At 40.6% G+C, this 20228-nt stretch overlaps 2 protein-coding genes across 3 annotated transcripts in view; both read right to left on the reverse strand.

Annotated features, from left to right (window-relative positions):
• LOC145434995 (microfibril-associated glycoprotein 4-like) overlaps positions 1 to 20228 on the reverse strand; it is a 180765-nt gene that overhangs the window by 30149 nt on the left and 130388 nt on the right. The window lies entirely within an intron of this gene.
• The window catches only part of LOC145434997 (serine/threonine-protein kinase STK11-like), a 104158-nt gene continuing 91327 nt past the window's right edge, over positions 7398 to 20228 (reverse strand). Inside the window, exon 3 of the mRNA XM_080312248.1 lies at positions 7398 to 8219. Coding sequence (XP_080168374.1) covers positions 7528 to 8219 — 692 coding nt within the window. The 3' untranslated portion in view covers positions 7398 to 7527. The remainder of the gene's footprint in view (positions 8220 to 20228) is intronic.

Below are 20228 nucleotides of genomic sequence, written 5' to 3' on the forward strand. Positions count from 1 at the left end.
TTGTCAAAAATTTTTCATAAAGTCAAAATTTTTTTGATGTCTGCATGTCGTTTGTATCGTAGATTTTGCACCGTCGGTGAACTTGTCATTTGATATTTTACAGCTTGTAGCCTATTTTATAGGCCTAGCGTTGTAAACTGCTAATTGTTTGGTAATTGTGAATCATATACGGTCAAATAAAACAAATAGGTGGACATATGGTCAACGTACCACAATATCCTAACTGAAGAAAAGACTTCTTGGGCATCATTCTTATATTAAGAAGCGCATGATGAAAAATCGTGATGTTGACAACATTGTCACAATGAAGCAACACGATGTTTCACCAGAAGAGAAGTGTACGCACAAATTGAGTGTCGTCAGCCAACTGCTGCTGTTGAACGCCCTTTGCAAGCTTCTTAGTAAGCACATGCACTTTCTACCCAAGGGAAGTATCTCTCGTTGCACTACATTTTTTTAAAAATATTTCTACCATGATACATATTGTAACCACTGGAATTCTTCATATGGCCAGATTTCGTTAAAATGTTGTTTTTTTCATGTAAAAGTTGCCTTTTTCTGAGCCAAAATCGTTTTTTTTTCAGGCCAAACTGCTTTGTTAGGACAGCCAGTTCCAACCAGAAATGAAGATAACTGGTACAATTTTAACATTATGTGGGAAAACACCTAATTTGCATAGGTTAGGTCAAGATTTGGTCAAAATTCAGTTTGTTTAATAGGTCAGAAAAGTCAAAATTTGGATTTTTTAGGTCAAAATTTTCCTTTTTTTCAGGTAAAAAAACGCCCTAGTAACGACGTCCAGAATGTTGAATTGTGACGTCATATTGGATTTACATTGAAATTTAAAAATATAGTTCAAACTTTGACGAAATATCTGTGCTGTAGCTGTTGAACCGACTATTTTTTTTTGGGGGGGGGGGTCTATAACCAGGGCTGTGGAGTCGGTAAATTTTACCACCGACTTCAACTCTGACTCCACACATTTTCAATATACCGACTCCGACTCCTGAGTCTTTAAACGTACCGAGTCCGGCTCCGACTCCGACTCCTGAGTCTTTAAACCTACCGACTCCAACAGTAATACCAATAATTTACTTCGAAAATAGTATGTCACAGTAACGGTTAAATGACTATCATATAACCATTAAACATATTAACGATGGCATGCAAAATTGGTTCATTGTGGCACAGCTCGAATTATTCACTACGTAATTAACATGAAAGATTGCCTTTTCAAATATCCTTCCTTTCTTCATATTTGATAAACATGGACTGTCAAATATCCAAATATTCATGAATCATTCAAACATGACATATCTAATCCCGTGTGGTTAAAATGTAGCTAAATCAATCGAAGTTTAACTCTTGTGTATGAGTCAGCCACTGATACAGAGATGTAACTTACTAATTTTCTCAGTACACACTATACTGACTAAGCACACACACTCTAACTAATAGACATTGATCATTATTGTTGAAATTTAGGTAGTAGTCAAATAGCATATGTCTATAGCAGGGGTGGGCAAACTACGGCCCGCGGGCCGCATGCGGCCCGCAACACCGTTCTGTGCGGCCCGCGAGAGTCTAAAGAAAGTTTTTAAAAATATTGATAAAATGGGTACTGAAAATCGAATTAATGCAGGGACATGATTAACCTTTTTTTTGGTATATTTCACCATGATAATTTTGAGACAGTGGTTCTCAAACTGAGGGGCGTGGAAGCATCTGAATGGGGTCGCGAAAATTTTTTTCGCGCTGCGCGCAATTCACGACCAATTCATTATTATTGCTCTGTATTTAGTCTGAATTTCATATTTAAAAATCTCTCATCAACAGGCGTAACCTTCCATGCCATCAAACTATCCGTTAGGTTCGCTAGCATTCTGGTTGCGTTTTGTGATATGACGATAAGGGGGCCGCGAAAACTTTCACCATCATACGGGGGTGGGCGTGTCTCTAAAAGTTTGAGAACCACTGTTCTAAGGTAAATACTTCCTATATTATTTTATGTTTAATTTCTGGAGCGACAACCCGATCTCAAAGCCCACACAGTTTGAAAGGTTTCAATTGCTAAACATCACAGAAATCCTAAACGAGATTGACACAATTTGGATCACGAGTGGGATTTCAGATTGGCCACTCCAGATTTAATTATTTCAGTGATGTGCTTATAAAAAACGATTCGTGGGTGTCTTAGGTAGATTCGCTTTCTGTATGCGTAGAATCGGGGTATTTATATTTTATATACACATAGTAGAAGCGCGTTTGAAGCTAGCATGGGTATGATGCTGTCAGACTCATGTGTCCTGGAACTGAACCACAAGTGGAATTAGTAAATCTATGCTATGAACACATCACTGCTCACAGATTTAAATTTCAATTCTGTTCTAAGAATCGGAACAACCGAATTTCATCTCTATAGTTTTGACAAATTGGTTATTGAGGTCGACCAGCCTATGAAATCTCGTCACTATGTTCCTGACGCGCGCACGATATCATCAAGGCAATGTTTGGTTTGTTTTAAATAAGCACATATATTAGCTCCATGTCCTCACTATATAATCAAATACTAATATTGCGTTTTGGCTTATAATCCCAATTTTATATAGTGCGGCCCGCGAATGGATTCAGATGTTGAATGCGGCCCGCGAGCTCAAAAGTTTGCCCACCCCTGGTCTATAGTCTACATCAGTGGTTCTTAACCTTTTTTCTTCCAGCGCCCCCTTTCAAAAATTATCGTGCTCCAGCGCCCCCCAACTTCATATTGTAAGGAATGTAATAAAGACAATGAGTAAGAGGGAGGGCCGTAATAGCACTTCGTCAACCACCCTAAAAACGATTGCCTTGCCCACCCACCTCTGAGAGCTTCGCCCCAACGAGCCCCATATCGTGATTTTGATGGTCAGCAAAGTTTGTGTGGCCTGGTCGCCCTAGGTACCAAAATTTTCTATAATGCATGAATGGAAAGGTGGTAATTACATATATAACTCGCTATAAACTTTTTATCCTCTCAGCCCACGTAATCAGATTTACCAGTAGCACTGAGTGAGCTGTTGTATAGGAAAATAAAGGGCACGTAATTAATAATTAAACATATTCGGGCGTGCCCGCAGGTACAATTATTCGTTACCAGGGCCGTAACAGCACTTCGTCAGCCCCCTCCAAACAAAAAAACGTTGGTCCAGGGCCCCCATCGGGTGATAAACCAAACTTCCGGGAGACTTCACTGATTCACTCCCAGACCTCCATTAGGCTGTCCGCTATTGGCTGACAGCCTATCAGGTATCTACATTTACTGAGGCAGCTATGCTCGCCTAGTCGCGCGAAGCGCGAAAAATTTCACTAATTAATGATTAAATTGGTCAATATCATCTGGAATTGCATGTAAATTGAGATCAATATTTATCCTCTCTCTGCTTATGTAAACACATTTACCGGTAGAGCTGAGTGAGGTGCAATGTTCCCTCTAAGCTGCGCACGTGCGCAGTGCTGACACGGTCTCTGCGCACAGGAAATCTAGCCTACGTTGCGCACAACAAATCCGAAGTTATTACCTTTTTTTAGTCGTAACGCACTGTTATCCAAGGGTCAGCGCAGTGAGTTGTTGAGTGTGCGCAGACTCATCAAAACTTGAAGCGAACATTGTGAGGTTTCTTGAAAACTGTAGGGCCCTTTACTAATAATTAAACATGTTCGGGCGGGCGAGGCCGTTGGTATGACTTCGTTGCATAATGTTATTTCGTGACCCCCTGTCTGCAATATCAAAAAATATAGAATCGCTCAACGGGGATATCGCCCAACAGGAATATCCCTGTCGCCCAACCGTACTAAACTAAAATACGCACCAATTTCAGATTGGTATTTCCTCACTGATATATAATTTTCCCTGCCAGATGGAATTCGTCTTCTGGAGTTCAGATTGCCAAGACAGGAACATTCGGTGTCAGTCATTTAGGCGCCCATGGACAATCAAACCTATATGTATTTTGAAGGCTATATGTAACGAAGTTTTCGGTGTTAATTTGCCCTGAATACTCATTAAGAGTAAGTCCTATCACCACATCATCTACTGCGAAGCTATTTTTCTCCAGCGCCCCCCATACCGCCCCCCTGAGCCCAGCGCCCCCCATATCGCCCCCTGAGCGCTTCCGCCCCCCTTCAAAGTCGCCAGCGCCCCCTGGGGGGCGCTGTGGGCAAGGTTAAGAACCACTGGTCTACATGTACTAAGTCAAGTGTTCATAGAGACTAAGACTTGCAGTCTTTCTCAATCATTTGTTCGACCCACGCAGCTACATTGCAAATATTTCCTAATTTTGTCAAGTGAAAAGCGTTTGATTATATTTGCATCAATTTACAGAACCAAACGATATATTTACTAGTAGTCTGTCACAGTATCATGGTATAACTCCAAAAATTGCATCAATATTTGTGACTGCATCGTGAAGATGGATATTGCTATTTTCTTCATCTATGCAACTGAATTGCAATTTGCAAATAATGTCCAATTTTATCTATATCAGGGGGGGGGCGAATCTTCTCAGCCAAATGGCCACATGAGATGTACGAACTATAGTGCGCGGGCAACTGGAATGTTGATATCCTTTTTTTAGTCGTCCAATAGGAGCGAACCGAATTACGTAACATTGAAAACAAGACTTGTATTACTACGTTTTAAAATTGACAAGAATTACGTCATGAAACTGTGCTGTGTGCAGCATGCCCTGATCACGTGAAGCGCGAGATTTTTCGTAATGAATGATTTCTATTAATAAATATGCGACTCACATATATTATGGGCTCATTTGGCAAGGACAGGATTATTCGGCGTGTAGACATAGCAATATCGACGGTTGCGTGAACATGTCTCTATAATTTTGTTGCAACTTTCTAATTTCGAGAATTACCTCGCAGGCCACACAAAACCTTCCCGCGGGTCACATTTGGCTTTCCGGCCACGGGATCGCCTCCTGATCTATATCGTTATTAATAACGGTGATTGAAGGTACATGAAAATCCTATCGAAAATCCTTTGAAAGCATTTGTTTAGATCAGTGGTTCCCAAACGGTGGGGAATTCCCCACTGGTGGGGAAATCAAAGGTTTCTGGTGGGGAATAGACGCATTTGCTCAAAATTATATACATGACAGTCTACATATTAACGGAGACACATGCGCAATTACCGTTACCAGTTAACTGCTCTGGAATGTATTTGTCGATAATTATATTGCGTGTTGTTCACAAAACCTCATTTTAACTCTGGATGGCCAATCATGGCGTCACAAACGCATCCAGCACGACTAGTTTGACGTGAAATAATGCTCTGGCGAAATTTTGAGCGGTACTGTTATCGGTTAACAACAACAACAACAACAACAATCATTGGGTTATAATTTTCATCTGAAAAAGTTACACACAATGTACAATGCGATATGACACAATGCGATGTGCGATGCGATGACAGATAGGAGGATGCCGAACGACACGCATCAGTAGCGATCCTTCACTCAGACATCCACCTCGGCCTAGAGTGCCCGAGGTCACATTTCTTTTCGATGTTGATCTTTTTTTTTGAAGCCGCGGTCCTTTCTACTAGTTCTTTCCATTCCTTGTGAGTGCTTTCTTTCTTCGGGTCGTTTTGTGTTGCAGTTATAGGCGATTGTCTTGCGTACTGGTGTGGTTGTGTGTCTTGTGTAGTAAAACCAGCAAATAGCTGCTCTGTCCCTTCTAGGGTTGACTAACCATGCTTAACTTCAGTTCATGTGGAACCCTTCTCCACTTAGATCTTCAAAGCTCTCATTCGATTATTTGCTACTGCCACCTAGGGCGACTGATCTGGTCCTTACGGGCGACCTGCGACCGCGTTGGCGACCCATGGACTAATGGAATTGGATTGAAAACATTTCCATAATTTATCTTGATTTCGGCGACTTCATGGGGGTTTATTCATGACATATTCGAGGCCAGTAACATCCGAATGAAAATCAAATCCCATACTCAGTATAACAATTAAAATTTTATCCCACAGTCGAACGAAAATTGTAAATTCTTGGATATTATGCTGTGCCAAAATTTTAAAATGACTGGGGAAGCAAAAATGAAATTCAAAGAAATGTCTCAAATATATTATTTCATTACTTGGAATAATTGAAATAAAGATGAAACATGCCGTCGCAATATATACTAACTGTGACTATGGCTACTCAGAAAATTTCATTACTAACCACCTGTGGCTGTCTAGTATCCGACCCTGCGATTCTTGAGATTTCTGCGGTGACCGCAATTATTAGATGTATCAAATCTACTTGACATGTGAGTAGTTAAAAGGGCTAAACGGGATTTATCAAGAATCGGTGGTGATACTGCTGATCCCATTGCATCCAACAGTTTAATCGTCATATGGACGATGAAACGAAATCAGTATGTGGCACTCATGTGATTAAATAGACTGAACTCTCTTTGAAGAAGCATGGTTTATTCGACATACAGTCGCCTTTGTGCTATAACCAAACAGTACCTATCACCAAACCGAGCTAAGAACGCATATATACAACGCCTGCTAGAGTTCGTCGTCTTCTGGTATTTCCAAGTAAATGGAGTCATCAATTTCAGATCGAGGACACTGACCCGACGAAAATCACAAATATTTTTAGAATCAACAACCGCCGTTGTTGCAACATACAGCAATTTATTGCAACAGAAATCCCAACCACGCTAGTTTATTCGTGAAGAATCATTAACACGTATTTACAGAACGATCTTATATGCACACATCTACAATTCCTATTAACCATCAATTACACTTCGAAATCTTGTCGGATCCATTATTACTCGACATGGTAAGTTCCTCAGAGCGGGTACACTGGCATGCGGTGTTCGATCTGCTGACGACATGTAGGGCAGGCATCCAGTTCCTCAGCACAGACTGGACAGACATGTATATGGCCACACGGAACGAAAGCGATGTCCGGTTTGTTTTCAAAGCAGACAATGCACTTTCGGCCTTCGTCTAAATAGACATAGTTATGTTTATATAGCATAAATTTTGAAACTTATATTTTGCCGTTATATTTTGTACAACTGTCTTACGCTTGTCCAATACCACGCAATTGTTTGATACGCTGGTCCGTTCTAAACGCCACTTAAATGAGCTACTTTTTTCTGAGAGAATTTAGATGAGTAATAACGTTGACAGTCAGCCGATAGCGGCATGATTTCAGCATTTTTTGATGATTGATTTGCACTGAGAAATGAATAAATATGCGTTTCTGGGTTGCACCTTCGTGACCCACAGGAAAGGAAAACGACCCACAGGTTGAAAAACTACAGTGTTCGCTCATGGGCGTTAAAGACGTACAAAACTGAATATGTCACTACAAGAATCTCACCGCAGAAAAACTCATGTTCTTTAATTTTCGCAGCCAGTGGTCGATCAGTAGGCTCCTTTGATAACATCCGAGTAAGTAAGTTGATCAGTTCCTGTCTTTCCCCATCAGTGATCGGAATGCCGACATTCTCAAGATCCAAGTTCTAGTTGTGACGAATATTATCTCGCCAATTCCACTCGTCGGTACCGTAAGGGTGCTTGCCGTCGCTGGCAAGTTGTGCTAGAACGATGGCCAGAGAAAAGACGTCTACGGCCTGAGTCAATTTAGCATTTGTTGCATATGATTCTGGCGCTAAGTAGCCTTCTGATCCTACGCCGGCTCTCGTCTGCGTAACATACGATTTGGGTGGAATCATTCGTTTGGTTATTCCAAAATCAGAATATTTGAATGTTTCATTATTGTTTACGAGAATGTTGTCTGGTTTTATATCTCTGTGGATGAGGCTCTGTTCGTGTATGTAATTAAGTCCAGAGAGTAGTTGATAACCAATGGACTTGAAATCTTTAAATGCCAGGACTTCGTCTTTTCGATCTTCCATAAACGTTGTCAGATTACAATCACATAGCTCCATGACAATGTACAGACAAGGAGTCACTCCATTGGTCGCAATCTCATCAAAGTCGATGTATTTCACGATATTTTCATGTTTCAATCCCTTTAGAACACCAAGCTCAGTTTCTGCTTGTTTGGTTTTTTTTATCACTTTTATCGCGATGTCCTTCACCTCCTCTGCCGACACGATCTCTTTCCCTCGTCTAACTGTCGCTCGGTTATTTAGTTCGGAGACATCACGAATATCCATCATATACTTTTTTTCTTTTATCCAACGACAATCTAAAAGTTAAAGACTTGTTAGTACATATTTTCTGTACTTCACATGAGTGGCTCTCAATCCTTTTGACATCGCTGACCGGTAAAACTTCAGATTAAATTTTCGCGAACCGCTGAACCTTCAAACCAAAATTCACCTTAACTTAAATTACGGCAAATGCATGCAATCAAATTGATGCCTTTTTGATTGTAGATATTTGTACATGGTTGTATTAAAAACGTGAATTTTTGATACTAGAAATTTATACGTGGTTTTACTGAAGTTTATGCGAGGCAATGTACTAAATGTAATTGCTCCATATCCTTTGAAATAAATACGACTTCATTATTTGCTATAGCTATTATTATACTGCCGAGTGTCGCATAATTGCAGTGACGTGCGGTGCCGTTCATGGCTGGTGGGCACTGACCTCCTTCGCTAAAACACACACACACACATACACAAGTAAGGTACCCCATAAACAATGTTCCCTCTGATTTCCAACGAGACTGCGAACACTCACCAACTCACTGCGCCAACCCTTGGACAGCAGTGCGTAACGACTAAATAAAAGGTCATCACTTCGGATTTCTTGTGCGCAACATAGATTTTCTGTGCGCAGAGACCGTGTCAGTATTGCGCATTTGCGTACGTGCGCAGCTAAGAGGCAACATTGCTCATAAAGGTACTCAAGGATGTGAATATAGTGAAAATATTCAGTTATTTTAATCGATTTAATACATATTGGTCAACGATAAAGACGAAAGAAAACCATATATTTTTTTTAATTTCATGGTCTCAATTTCCTTTCTGTCTTCATTGTAATATATGTATCGCCGAAACCGTCGACCATTTTCTACTAAACTGTGCAAGATATGATTTCCAACGGTCCTCACTCATTTCCATTGTGATGTACTTTGTGCGATTTTGATTCCGAGGTAAAGAAGTCATTGAAATATTCAGGGCAATGACCGCAGTGGAACCGATAGTAATTTGACGATTTGTATAGTTCTCGCAGATTCTTTACTTTTTTATATTTATATAGCTGAGGATGAAATACATTTCTAAGTAACTTATACTAGAATGTAATTACGGACCGTGGCACTCCAGACCCTCACAGGTGAAAGGCACCACTACTTTTTACCACAATAAGAATAATAATCCAATACGAGTTGTAGGCTACTTTTGAAAAGTCACTTAATATAATACTTGCTCTGAACAATCGTGCCGCATGGTAGAACTAGACAATGAACTCCCTATTACAACACCATGCAAGAAATACGTCCCGAACTTCCAAATCAATTTTAAGTATGAAGTTTTTTCTAATTAATGGAAAAGCGCACAACTTCCTGCTTTTTGGAAAGGAGATACAAAATTCGATTGTATCTGGTGGACGAGCAGGAAACACGCCACGGACACGTCACCGGATCCGCAGACCGGCGCTTGCGAACCACTGCTCTGCATATCGCACATGCACGTAGTGATTTTATTTATCCTGACGCAATAATGCAATTTTATTGTGTCAGGTTTTCGTTCAGCAGATATCATACATCTCCGAGTGTGCGAATTCTTTTAAATATCGTCAACTACGTACTATCCAACATCGCTTATGGTTTTTTTTGTGGCATTCATGGTGTTTGTCGACTACAATTGTCATTTACACCAGGCCGATATTATTCATTTATATTCTGTAGCTGCCGACTTGTAGCACGGCCCACTTCTCGGCTTTTTATAAGTCACCACTTGCAAGGATGAGATGGCGAGGAGGATCCTAGATGAACCTCCAACACTTAGGTAGGAATTCTGGAGTCGACCTCGGTCGGACTCGAACCCGCAACCCATTCGTGTTGCAGCCGTGGATTATACCACCACGCTATCTCCCCAACATAGCTGATGGGCAGGTCCGTTTAATTTTGGATATTGGGTTTTTATTTTGGAGTTTCTTCAAAAAGAAGATTTGAAAACATCTAAAGATAAGATTTTTTTGGATGATTTTCTTCAAGTTATTCAGTGAAATAAACAAGTCAGAGTTACGTAAACAACCGGGAAACTCATAAAAACACACAAAAACAGCATGAGCGCGAGGGAAGGGGTCACCGAAACACTAAAACTACTTCCATTCATTACAATCCACGTTTCTGCTGACCTTGCCTTCCCTCCCCCATCCGTCTTCGTACTCCTGTAAGAGTCACAGTTCGACGCGTGGAGAAGACGGGCAGGCAGCTTGAGTGAGGCAAAGGGAACGGCGAAATCAGATACCGCCACCTCTGTCACAATCACTTCGTCCACACGATGACGGCGCTGCATGATTGGCTACCTCAGAGGCCACACAACTTGATCAAGATGATAGAAAGTGCGTACCCCAAGTTTATTGACGCCCGTTGGTCGTCAATGAAGACGGTGGCTTCTTGGTTGACTGGACACCGTACCAAACTCCTTGATGTTATGGACGAGAAAAGTCCGGCATGTGCAGTGCACATTGGCTGCAATGGTGGATCCAACTGATCGTTCTCGATCGCATGGTCACTGAACTTAGCACCACCGTCACGAAGCTCCAGCGCCTGGTCGAACGCTTTTGAGCTCTGTGTAAGGACTGGGACAACGACACCCGCCACAAGGAAGGTTTTCTGGCCAGAGGGTGTTGGGCGGTCTAGTTCCTTGAGTAACGCAACGTCGTGGAGGATAAGAGGTTTCAAGCGTATTACTGACGAGCGCTTGTCAGGAGCACAGGCTTGGAAGATTGAAGAGTTTGGATAGTTAGCCATCCATCCGTTTTTGTGCTCCACTAGGGCTCGATGTTTCCCACAATTGCGACGGTGGACGCCGATATCTCGAAAATCAAGTGGTAAAAGGGTCTCGGCCGGGCATCTCTCACTGATATTTCTTTAGAGGACATTATCCAGGCCAAATACCTAATTTGTGACGAACGTATTGGAAAGTTGAATCAAGATCACTGATGATGTCGATGTGTTAGAAGACTTGAATACATGATAATGACATACGCTCGGTGGCGTTTTCCAGTAGTAATAGGGCTAAAAACAACTGGTGTGAACCACTGAAAAGTTCAGGTGATGCCGAGAGACTTCCACATGTGAAAGGAATAGTCAAGACATAGGAAGGCGAAGGAGGTATTGTAAAGAGCGTCAAAAATTCAGTCAACGATTCAACGTTGACTAGTCAGTTAACAGAAATATACCTCCACTATAACAATATTTCAAACTGAATACTCAAAATGTAGACTTGCACGTACACTACCAAAGAGGCCCATGCTGGTCTAAATGCCCGTGATTTCGGAAAAGACCCGCTTAAGCTCAAAAATTACATTAAGAAGCGATTGGACAAAAACGATGTGAAACAAATTATGGAGCTACAAAGACAAGACATTTCACCAGCGCTTCATGTTGTTGTTGTTAGTATTGTACGTATGGTGTTCGGCTACTATGGCCTTTTACACCAGGTCTCAAGAGTCTGGTAAATCCATTAACGTCACAACAGTCTGCCGGTGAGGATAACGAATTCAGCCACTGGTAGTAAAATCCGTGGATCTGATACCAGTTTTGTGAGCTGAAACGGTATGCCTAGATTCGTCGCTGTCGTCTTCAAGTGATCGCGGTGGGTCGAGTAGCGTTCGCAATGAATTAAAAAGTGTTCGACCATCTCGTCGATGTCGCATCTATCGCATAAACCCGTGTCGTGACACCCGATTCTGTGAAGGTGCCAGTGGAGTCTGCAGTGGCCCGTTTGCAATCTTTTCAGAATTGATGAGATTTTTCGTGAGGATATGTTGCAGCTTGTGAAACCGCAAAAGTATCAACCCACATCAGCGTCTGCGGAGCGCTCATTGTCCTTACTAAAGTCATTTTACGTCCAACTTCAAAAACTCTAACATTCCACACTACATGAAACTGTACTACGACAGTGGTTTAAAATAAAAATGGATGTGGATTCGGCCTATACTGTTATGTCGCGTATGTATTACTCTTTAGTTCCGTGAGTGACGTTGTTCACATGTGAAAATACACGATTTTCGCATAAAGTCATATAAAGTCATATAAAATATAGTCATTATATTGATTTTTAAGGTCATATAAAAATGGCCCTAGCCATAACATCTGCCATGGTGGTTTTATACGGACCTGACGCAATCACGATGACATCATACTCTCGCGAATTCGGAACAATACATGCAGAACGAACTGGTGTTTTAAAACTTTGGTTAAATCGGGTTTCGTCAACTCTAATCGGGTCGGGGTCACTTTTCAAATTTCGTAGAGGCCGCGGGCCGCATCAATTCAATATCAAAATAAAACGGGCCACACAGTTTAACGACCACGTATGTAAAACTTGACGCTCTGCACTGTAACATGGGCGGCGACTAAAGTTACCACAAAATGCCATTGAAGAAATACAAATCACAGGGTGACCGATATTGCTTTTCGAAGGCGGATACCGATACCGACTATACCGACACACTTGCAAGGATGATAATCATAGGCCGATATTGATATTGGAGGAGCATAGAAACATATCCCTAAAATATTATATGTTAGGCAAGATGGCACTTGTACATATCACAGACAGCTGAACTACAAACGAACAAACTGAAATTAAAAATAATTATTGCTGAATTGTGCACATTCATTGAAATGTAGGCTAACCAAAAAAGAAAAACATAATAAAGAATTTCAGATCAGTCCGGCACACTGTAAAACCCGCAAAACTTGCAAAACCTGACAAAGCAAGGCATATACAGGTAATTGTAAGTATCTTTCACAATATTGTCCCTGTATGGCCTCAAAATATCATGGATTAGTTATGAAATTAAACTTCCGGTAACTATGCGGTAGGGCTATGCGGGAGACTAGCAGGGTTTAGCAGGGTTTCGAAGTTGTCCACCACCACCAGAGGTTTGTGGTTGTATAGGAGAGTTTTGTGGTTGATTACCAGAGGTTTGCGGTTGTCCAGAATGTCCACCATAGTTTTGCGGTTGATAGGAGAGTCTTGCGGTTGACCAATAAAGTTTTGCGGTAGACTACCAGACTGTCCTATTCAACCGCAAAATTATGTTGTCTGGTAGACAACCGCAAAATTTTGGTGGTCAACCACAAAACTCTCCTATACAACCGCAAAACTCTGGTAGACAACCGCAAAACACTATTGGTCAACCGCAAGACTCTCCTATCAACCGCAAAACTATGGTGGACAACCGAAAAACTCTGGTAGTCTACCGCAAAACTCTCCTATACAACCGCAAAACTATGGTGGACAACCGCAAAACTCTGGTAGTCTACCGCAAAACTCTCGTGAGGCGACCGCGTAATGTGATATTGATGTGCCAATTTTGTATTCAATTTTATTTGGTGGGGGGAGATTGTGGTGATACGTATACTCTTTTGTATTAAAGCCATCGTGCGTCACGTAATCATTGTTTATCTAATCATTAGTTTCCAATTCCTCTGTTACTTAAATCGCTACTGTTCTATTTGACGCCGAGATTTAAGATAGTAAAAGCCAACGACACAAAAGTCTTCTGTTTACTGGTACGACAACTGCTTTTCACAACTATTCACTTGCTTAAGTAGATTCAAAGTCCGCCAAACCTACTTCTACTTTGAGGTAGTTTTAGATTGCTATTAAAACACTATTTCTACTCGTACTCGACTAGATTGTTTCATATAGATACTTCTACTTCTGCTTAAGTATCTTTCGTAACTACTTTGGCCACCTCTGCAAAATCTAACATCCCGGTTTGATTGTGTCGTGACCGAGTCATTCGCACTCCCTGGAATTTGGGATCATATGTGCATAATTTCCTTACCTGTTATTTTCTTACGGCAGTGTATGATCAGGAATTAATTATAATCAGAAATCATTAGCAAAATAGGATTTTACCATAATAATTGCGATGATAAACATCAAGCTACTGAATTTCAGGAGAGAACGAAATGGCGAAGAATGTTTGAATACCTCGGAAATCGCATAAATTCATGTCTTATTCCAGTTCATTTAAAGTTGCAGCGATCTATACCCTTCAAGTAACTGAATTCAAGTTCAGTAACTATATATCCATACAGAAGTCAAAATGTACATATTGCGAAGTCATGAAGTCTTAATATATCGTCACAGCCTTTCTTTGTACGAGTATTTCTTATAATGATTTACAAACCAACCTTTTCCGTCCATACCGAGTAATTTCAGGAGACGTTTGTCCTTCACTTTCTCTAAACACAATTGAGTGAATGCAGAAAAGAGTATAAACAGAATTATTCGAATATATACAGTAAACACAATATGACTGAATCGTGGAGTAATGCGACTTGACGTACCGAATGGGTATTTTTAGGGAATAGTTATCCGTTTAGCCGAAGGCATTCGGCTGGTCGCGCGTATAGAAACTAAAACTGAAGGCACGAAAACCACATTGACAGCAGTCATTGTCATGGTAAGACCACTGCATTCGAACTGCAGCGATCAATATTTCAAGAAAGGTACAATTTTCCACTTCACGTCTCATCCATTGTTAATTATTTCTCTGTGGAATTTGATCACTCTTGCATTTGATCGAAGGGCACACTGGAAATTTTATATTGTGTATATGTATGAGCTTTGCAACATGATATATCAAGTAATATTGAATAAGTATTGATCTTGTGTCAACTCACTTGTGACGAGCACAGATCCAACAGTCAATCCAGACAACGCAAGAGTCGAACCACCAACCATCGTCGCTATCGCCATTCCGGAAATAACTGCCATGCTAATAATAGCCTACTGGTATTTATAAATACTTGCAATATAAACAATATCAATATAGTCATTATCATTTTAACTAAAAAAATCTATGCAATGTTGACACAGATGAGCTTCGCTTACAAGTCTGTACGATATAACCATTACACAAACTTGATTTCTTAAGCAGTCGGTTAACACTGGCACGGAGCACACTTAATCCTGCAATGGCAGATACGGCTTGTCGTCACATGAACATGATAAAGGTTACATTCAAAATACCCAACATGAAGAAAAATTGACGGTGCTGTACCAATAACTTAACGTAGTGGTTCTATATGATATCACAACCCAGTGTTAGGATCAGGAGACTAGCTTCGAGTCACGAGTCATTGCACATTTAGACTCGAGTCAAGTCAAGTCAAGTCAATCGATTTTCGAAGGTGACTCGAGTCAAGTCAAGTCACTCGTGTTTTGGAGGTGACTCGAGTCAAGTCAAGTCATAATTCAAGTCAAATCTATTTTCGAAGTATGAGTGATGATGATTCATAGTCATAACTTTTACTTCCTGTGTGAGAGACAGATTAATTAACCATTAATACGAAATAAAATAAAAAATATAATGTTATTATACACGGTAAAGGCATTGAATCGCTCACACACACGTAGAACTGCTAATAAAATCCGTGAGTAACTGTATAGCACCATGTTACAGTCTGTTATTATCTGCTAAAACATAGCCTCGAGAAGCCTCGAGAAGTTGGAAGCAAATGCACTGCCCTTCTACACATCCGTGGCAATATAAACGCATAAATTCTATTCGTTTGATTTAAATCATACAAGAGAGTTGATAAAGGTGAGCGCTGTGCTGTTATGGCCTGCATGCCCTCAACTTAAAATTCACATTATATACGATTTATTCCTTTGTATAGGTGGATAAGTACACGATTACTGTATCGATTTAAGAGCGCGGCCCGCCAAATACTTCATTTTTCTATATCAGGCCCGCCGAATGGATGTTGCCCGTCCCTGCTTTATGACGACTAAAACATTACAATTCAGATACAAAAAAAATGCAAAATTGACGCTTGACTAGCAAATATTATGTAATAATGAGTATAACTTCTCGGCGTCGGACAGAATGACACCTTGACGTATTTGCCACGCTTACAATTTTGGAATTTAGCGTCTTTCAAAATTAAACTGGCTGACATTTGAAAATGGAATTACCGTACATACATCTCTCAGGCTCTATATAATAGGTTATTCGAGGTAGAGAATAAATCTATTTCCTCGCCTATTCTGCAATTCGATATGTCTCTACTACTTAGTTGGGAATCAGTAATCACAGCTATTTCTTGCCTTTATCATAAACAATAAGGACCTCAAGACATTCCAATTCAGATAGGCTACACCGACACCTGTGCAGTTCTCGCATGCCAAGCAAGTATTATGCAATAAGGGCTATATTTTCTCGCCTTAATCATTTATACTTTTTGACGATTTAAACATGGCAATTCAGATACAGCAAGATGTGCACAATTACCGAATGACTAGCAAGTATTATGCAATAAGGACTAACTTCTCGGCTTCGTCATTTATCCATAATGACGACATAAACATTACAATCCGGATACTGCAAGATCTGCACAATTCAAGTGCAAGTATAATGCAAAAAGGGCTATAATTTCTCACCTTTGTCGTTGATACTTTATGACAGGGGCGGGCAACATACGACTCGCTGGTTTCTACATCCGACATGCAGTCAGAGTTCAAAGAACTAGTTGACAACTATGATCGACCACGATTTTCCGATTCACTTCAACAGCTATTGAAGTATATTGCGTAAATAAATATATTAAATACTATTTTTTGGCCTCTATGCTCCAAATTTGCGGTTTCCATTAAATACGATTTATTCCTTTTATAGGTGGACAAATACGCAATTAATGTATTGATTCAGGAATCCGGCCCGTCACGTAGTTCATTCCCTTATGTTAGGCCCGCCGACCGGAGACTTTGCCCGCACCTGCTTCATGACGAAGTGAACAATTCACATACAATTCAGATACAGCAAGGTCTGCAAAATTCTTGGCATGGCCTCATGACTAGCAAGTATTATGCAATAAATCATGGGTCGGGGACCGATAGCGGATCCATATATGGCTCTTTTGACGACGTTTTGGGGCAGGGGTGGCCAACTTTTTGCTATTCACGGCGGCATTACGATTACCCATGTAGCCTACAGCCGCATTCCAGGGCTTGGTCGTAATGAACGAGCTGGACGCCAAATATCCATGTTAAGCCATCCATGTCCATTTCCACCGAACTCCGGACTAATCTATATATTCATATCGGCTAACTATAGCCTACGCACCGAAATCGTGAGTGGTCAACATGCCATGTGTTGGGATCGGTTATGGTCGCTAAAAGTGCGAAATTATTTTTTGATTAACGAACGAATTTCCACATTAATATTAGTTGCTTCGCATATTACTGGCAAACATTTATCCTTTCTGAGCCGATGTGACCCGCTTCACCGTTAGAGTTGATGGGATAGGGTGTTTTCGAAAATTTAGAGCAAGTTATAAATGATGATGCATGTTTAGGTCGGCCAATTATTATTAGTCACTTGGCTGTATGCTGTTATTTCCTGACCTCCTATCAGAATTGTCGGTATGGTGGAAAGATATTGGAATCGCCCAAACGGAAACAAAGTTATTTCGCGAGAAGTAGAACACGATTCGGAGTTGGTATTTCTATATGGGGCGCATCATCTTCCTCTCCTGTTCGCATCACTACTGTAGGGCTCAGATTGCCAAGAGCGCTACTGTATTGAAATCGAAAAATGAATATGCACTGAATCGCGCATAGTGTGAAGAAAATTCAGGACTATAATCTCTCGTAAATTCGGGAGTCTATCCGTAAACACAATGTGCATGTCGACGACCGCTAACAGATGCTAATTGAATTACGTGTGGACGGCCTCACAAATTTCCTTCTACGGTCACAGCTTGCCCAGCCCTATTGTAGGGTCTGGGTAACCCGCCTTCTCAAAATCCTAAAATTCAGGATAAATATGGCATGCTGACAATTCCTCATTACTCGCTCCAATATGATAGCGTGTTGTTTGTTTTTGTATTGAAGGCAATTACGGTACTTTCAAGTTATTTAGGGGGTCTACATCGTACAAATCTAATCTGTCGAGTTTGATACAAAGTTTGTATAATTGCAAAAACAAAGTTGCTGTTGAGTCGACATGTAATATCTGTTGCGATTTCGCGTAATGCGACATCGCACCTATTGAAATTGCACCCATTGATATTGTGGATGGCAAGATGCTGGGATATGAGAGAAAAGCAGACACGGTGACGCCTGTAGGAGTGTAGGACAATGCAGCTTCAACTCCACATTATGTTCCTGATCATCGGCGAAAATTGAACTTTCTTGGAAGTGACAGCGATATCAGTTAACAATTATCCTCCGCAGCTGCAGGTATTACCCCAGTTTGTAGGAACCGATTGAACTGTGCGTGACTGCCAGTAGGCTATTAACAATTCTGATACGACTACACTCGCGCGTGCTGCACGGATTCCTTGGATAGCGTGTTACTGAAGAATTAACTACTGAAGCATTAACAGATTAACATGTGTGTGTACCAGACATGGGTGATTAGTTCATGAATGTAATCGATTGCGATTACGATTAGCCTACTTCTTAATCACGCTCTTACGATTACGATTACGATTACAGCAAAATCTGTAAGTAGCCGATTACGATTACGATTACGTTGGAAAAGTAACCACGATTACTCACGATTACATTTATTTTGCTTAGTAGAATTTTTCTTTGAAGACATATTCGAAGACAATATAACGATAGCGAAGAAAAGACCTCATGAGAGAACAGATATATTTTTTAATGTGACTGCATCTGCGTGTTACGTCACAATATAACCATTGCTCAACTTTGTAGCTGACGATTTATCGCGCCTAACGACCCTGGCGGAAACTTTCTGTCAAAATATATCCATTGTGCATAGCCGCACCGAATTGGCGTGAGGAGTACAGTCCTGTCTTGCCATCAGAGAAAATGATGCGGACGTGAGGAAATGACAATTTATGTTTGCGTTTCACGAAAGAAGTTTTTCTTTTAGTTATGTCGGCTACGGTTGGGCAACTCCAATATCTTTTAAGTGTATTATAGCATACGGGTGATCACGGATCAATTACATGCAACAAAGTAATAATAATAACGGGCACGCCCGAATATGATAGAATTCCTAAGTACGTGCCCTAAATTTTCGCAGTTACCACCTCTCTCTGCTCTACCGGTAATTCTGACCACATGCTATGTGAGACGGTAAAATATATAGTAATTCATTTATTAATGTTGTACCAGATACTGTCGATCATATTCTTTTATTATGTTGTAAATATACGTTCACCATAGACATATGGTAAATCAGTAGCCTACTGTGAGGGACTAAGGGCGGATATAATAAAGTTGGATTAGCAATAAAGTTGATTATCACGTTAGTCAGGATTTATTAACCCGGGAATAAGATAATCGGTTGATCGTAGCGCATAAACTTAGTGTTAATCTCATGATTTAACAAAACGGAACAAACTATAGATAACTAGTTTTCTATAAAAACTGCGTACACTGCGTACCATTCCTACGCACAAATACTTCCGATAATGACCGTGCCGACTGTTTCCTATAGGTAATGACTTCACTAAACAATGAAGATATTTACGCCCACGACCGCCCTCGCTGGAGGCGCTTAACAAGGGCCCAAAACTGATTATCTTGATGTTCTTTTGTTTTCTGTTTTCTTTTTCCCTTTTATTTAATTGAAAGTCGATATATATATATATATATATATATACAATCAACAAATTATGTACCCGACATTGCAGAGCGATATCAATATTCTATAATCCGTTTCTTAGCTGTATCTTACGAATCGGACTCGACTTTCATTTCGCGATAATTCTAGCTATTGCAGAGGGAGTAGGCCTACCGTTATCAGCATGCTTCTGTTTCATTCAACAAGTTGACAACTTACAGCCTATAACGCGCTTTCGCATTATGATGCAACAGATAACGCCACTTGATTGGAAGCTGGGGACACCTCGACTAACCATCGCGCGCAACTTTTCCAACTTTATGCGTCGCGATTACCAGTATTTAATCACACGATTAGCATTCCTCCGGATCAGCTAACTTTATTATATTCGCCTGAAATGCGTCCAGACTAGCAGTTTTTATTCACATGATTAGCATTCTCTCGAATCAGC

The sequence above is a fragment of the Botryllus schlosseri genome, chromosome 3 (genome assembly GCF_051294905.1).
Source record: "Botryllus schlosseri isolate E-star chromosome 3, Bs_hap1, whole genome shotgun sequence".
Classification (NCBI taxonomy): domain Eukaryota; kingdom Metazoa; phylum Chordata; class Ascidiacea; order Stolidobranchia; family Styelidae; genus Botryllus; species Botryllus schlosseri.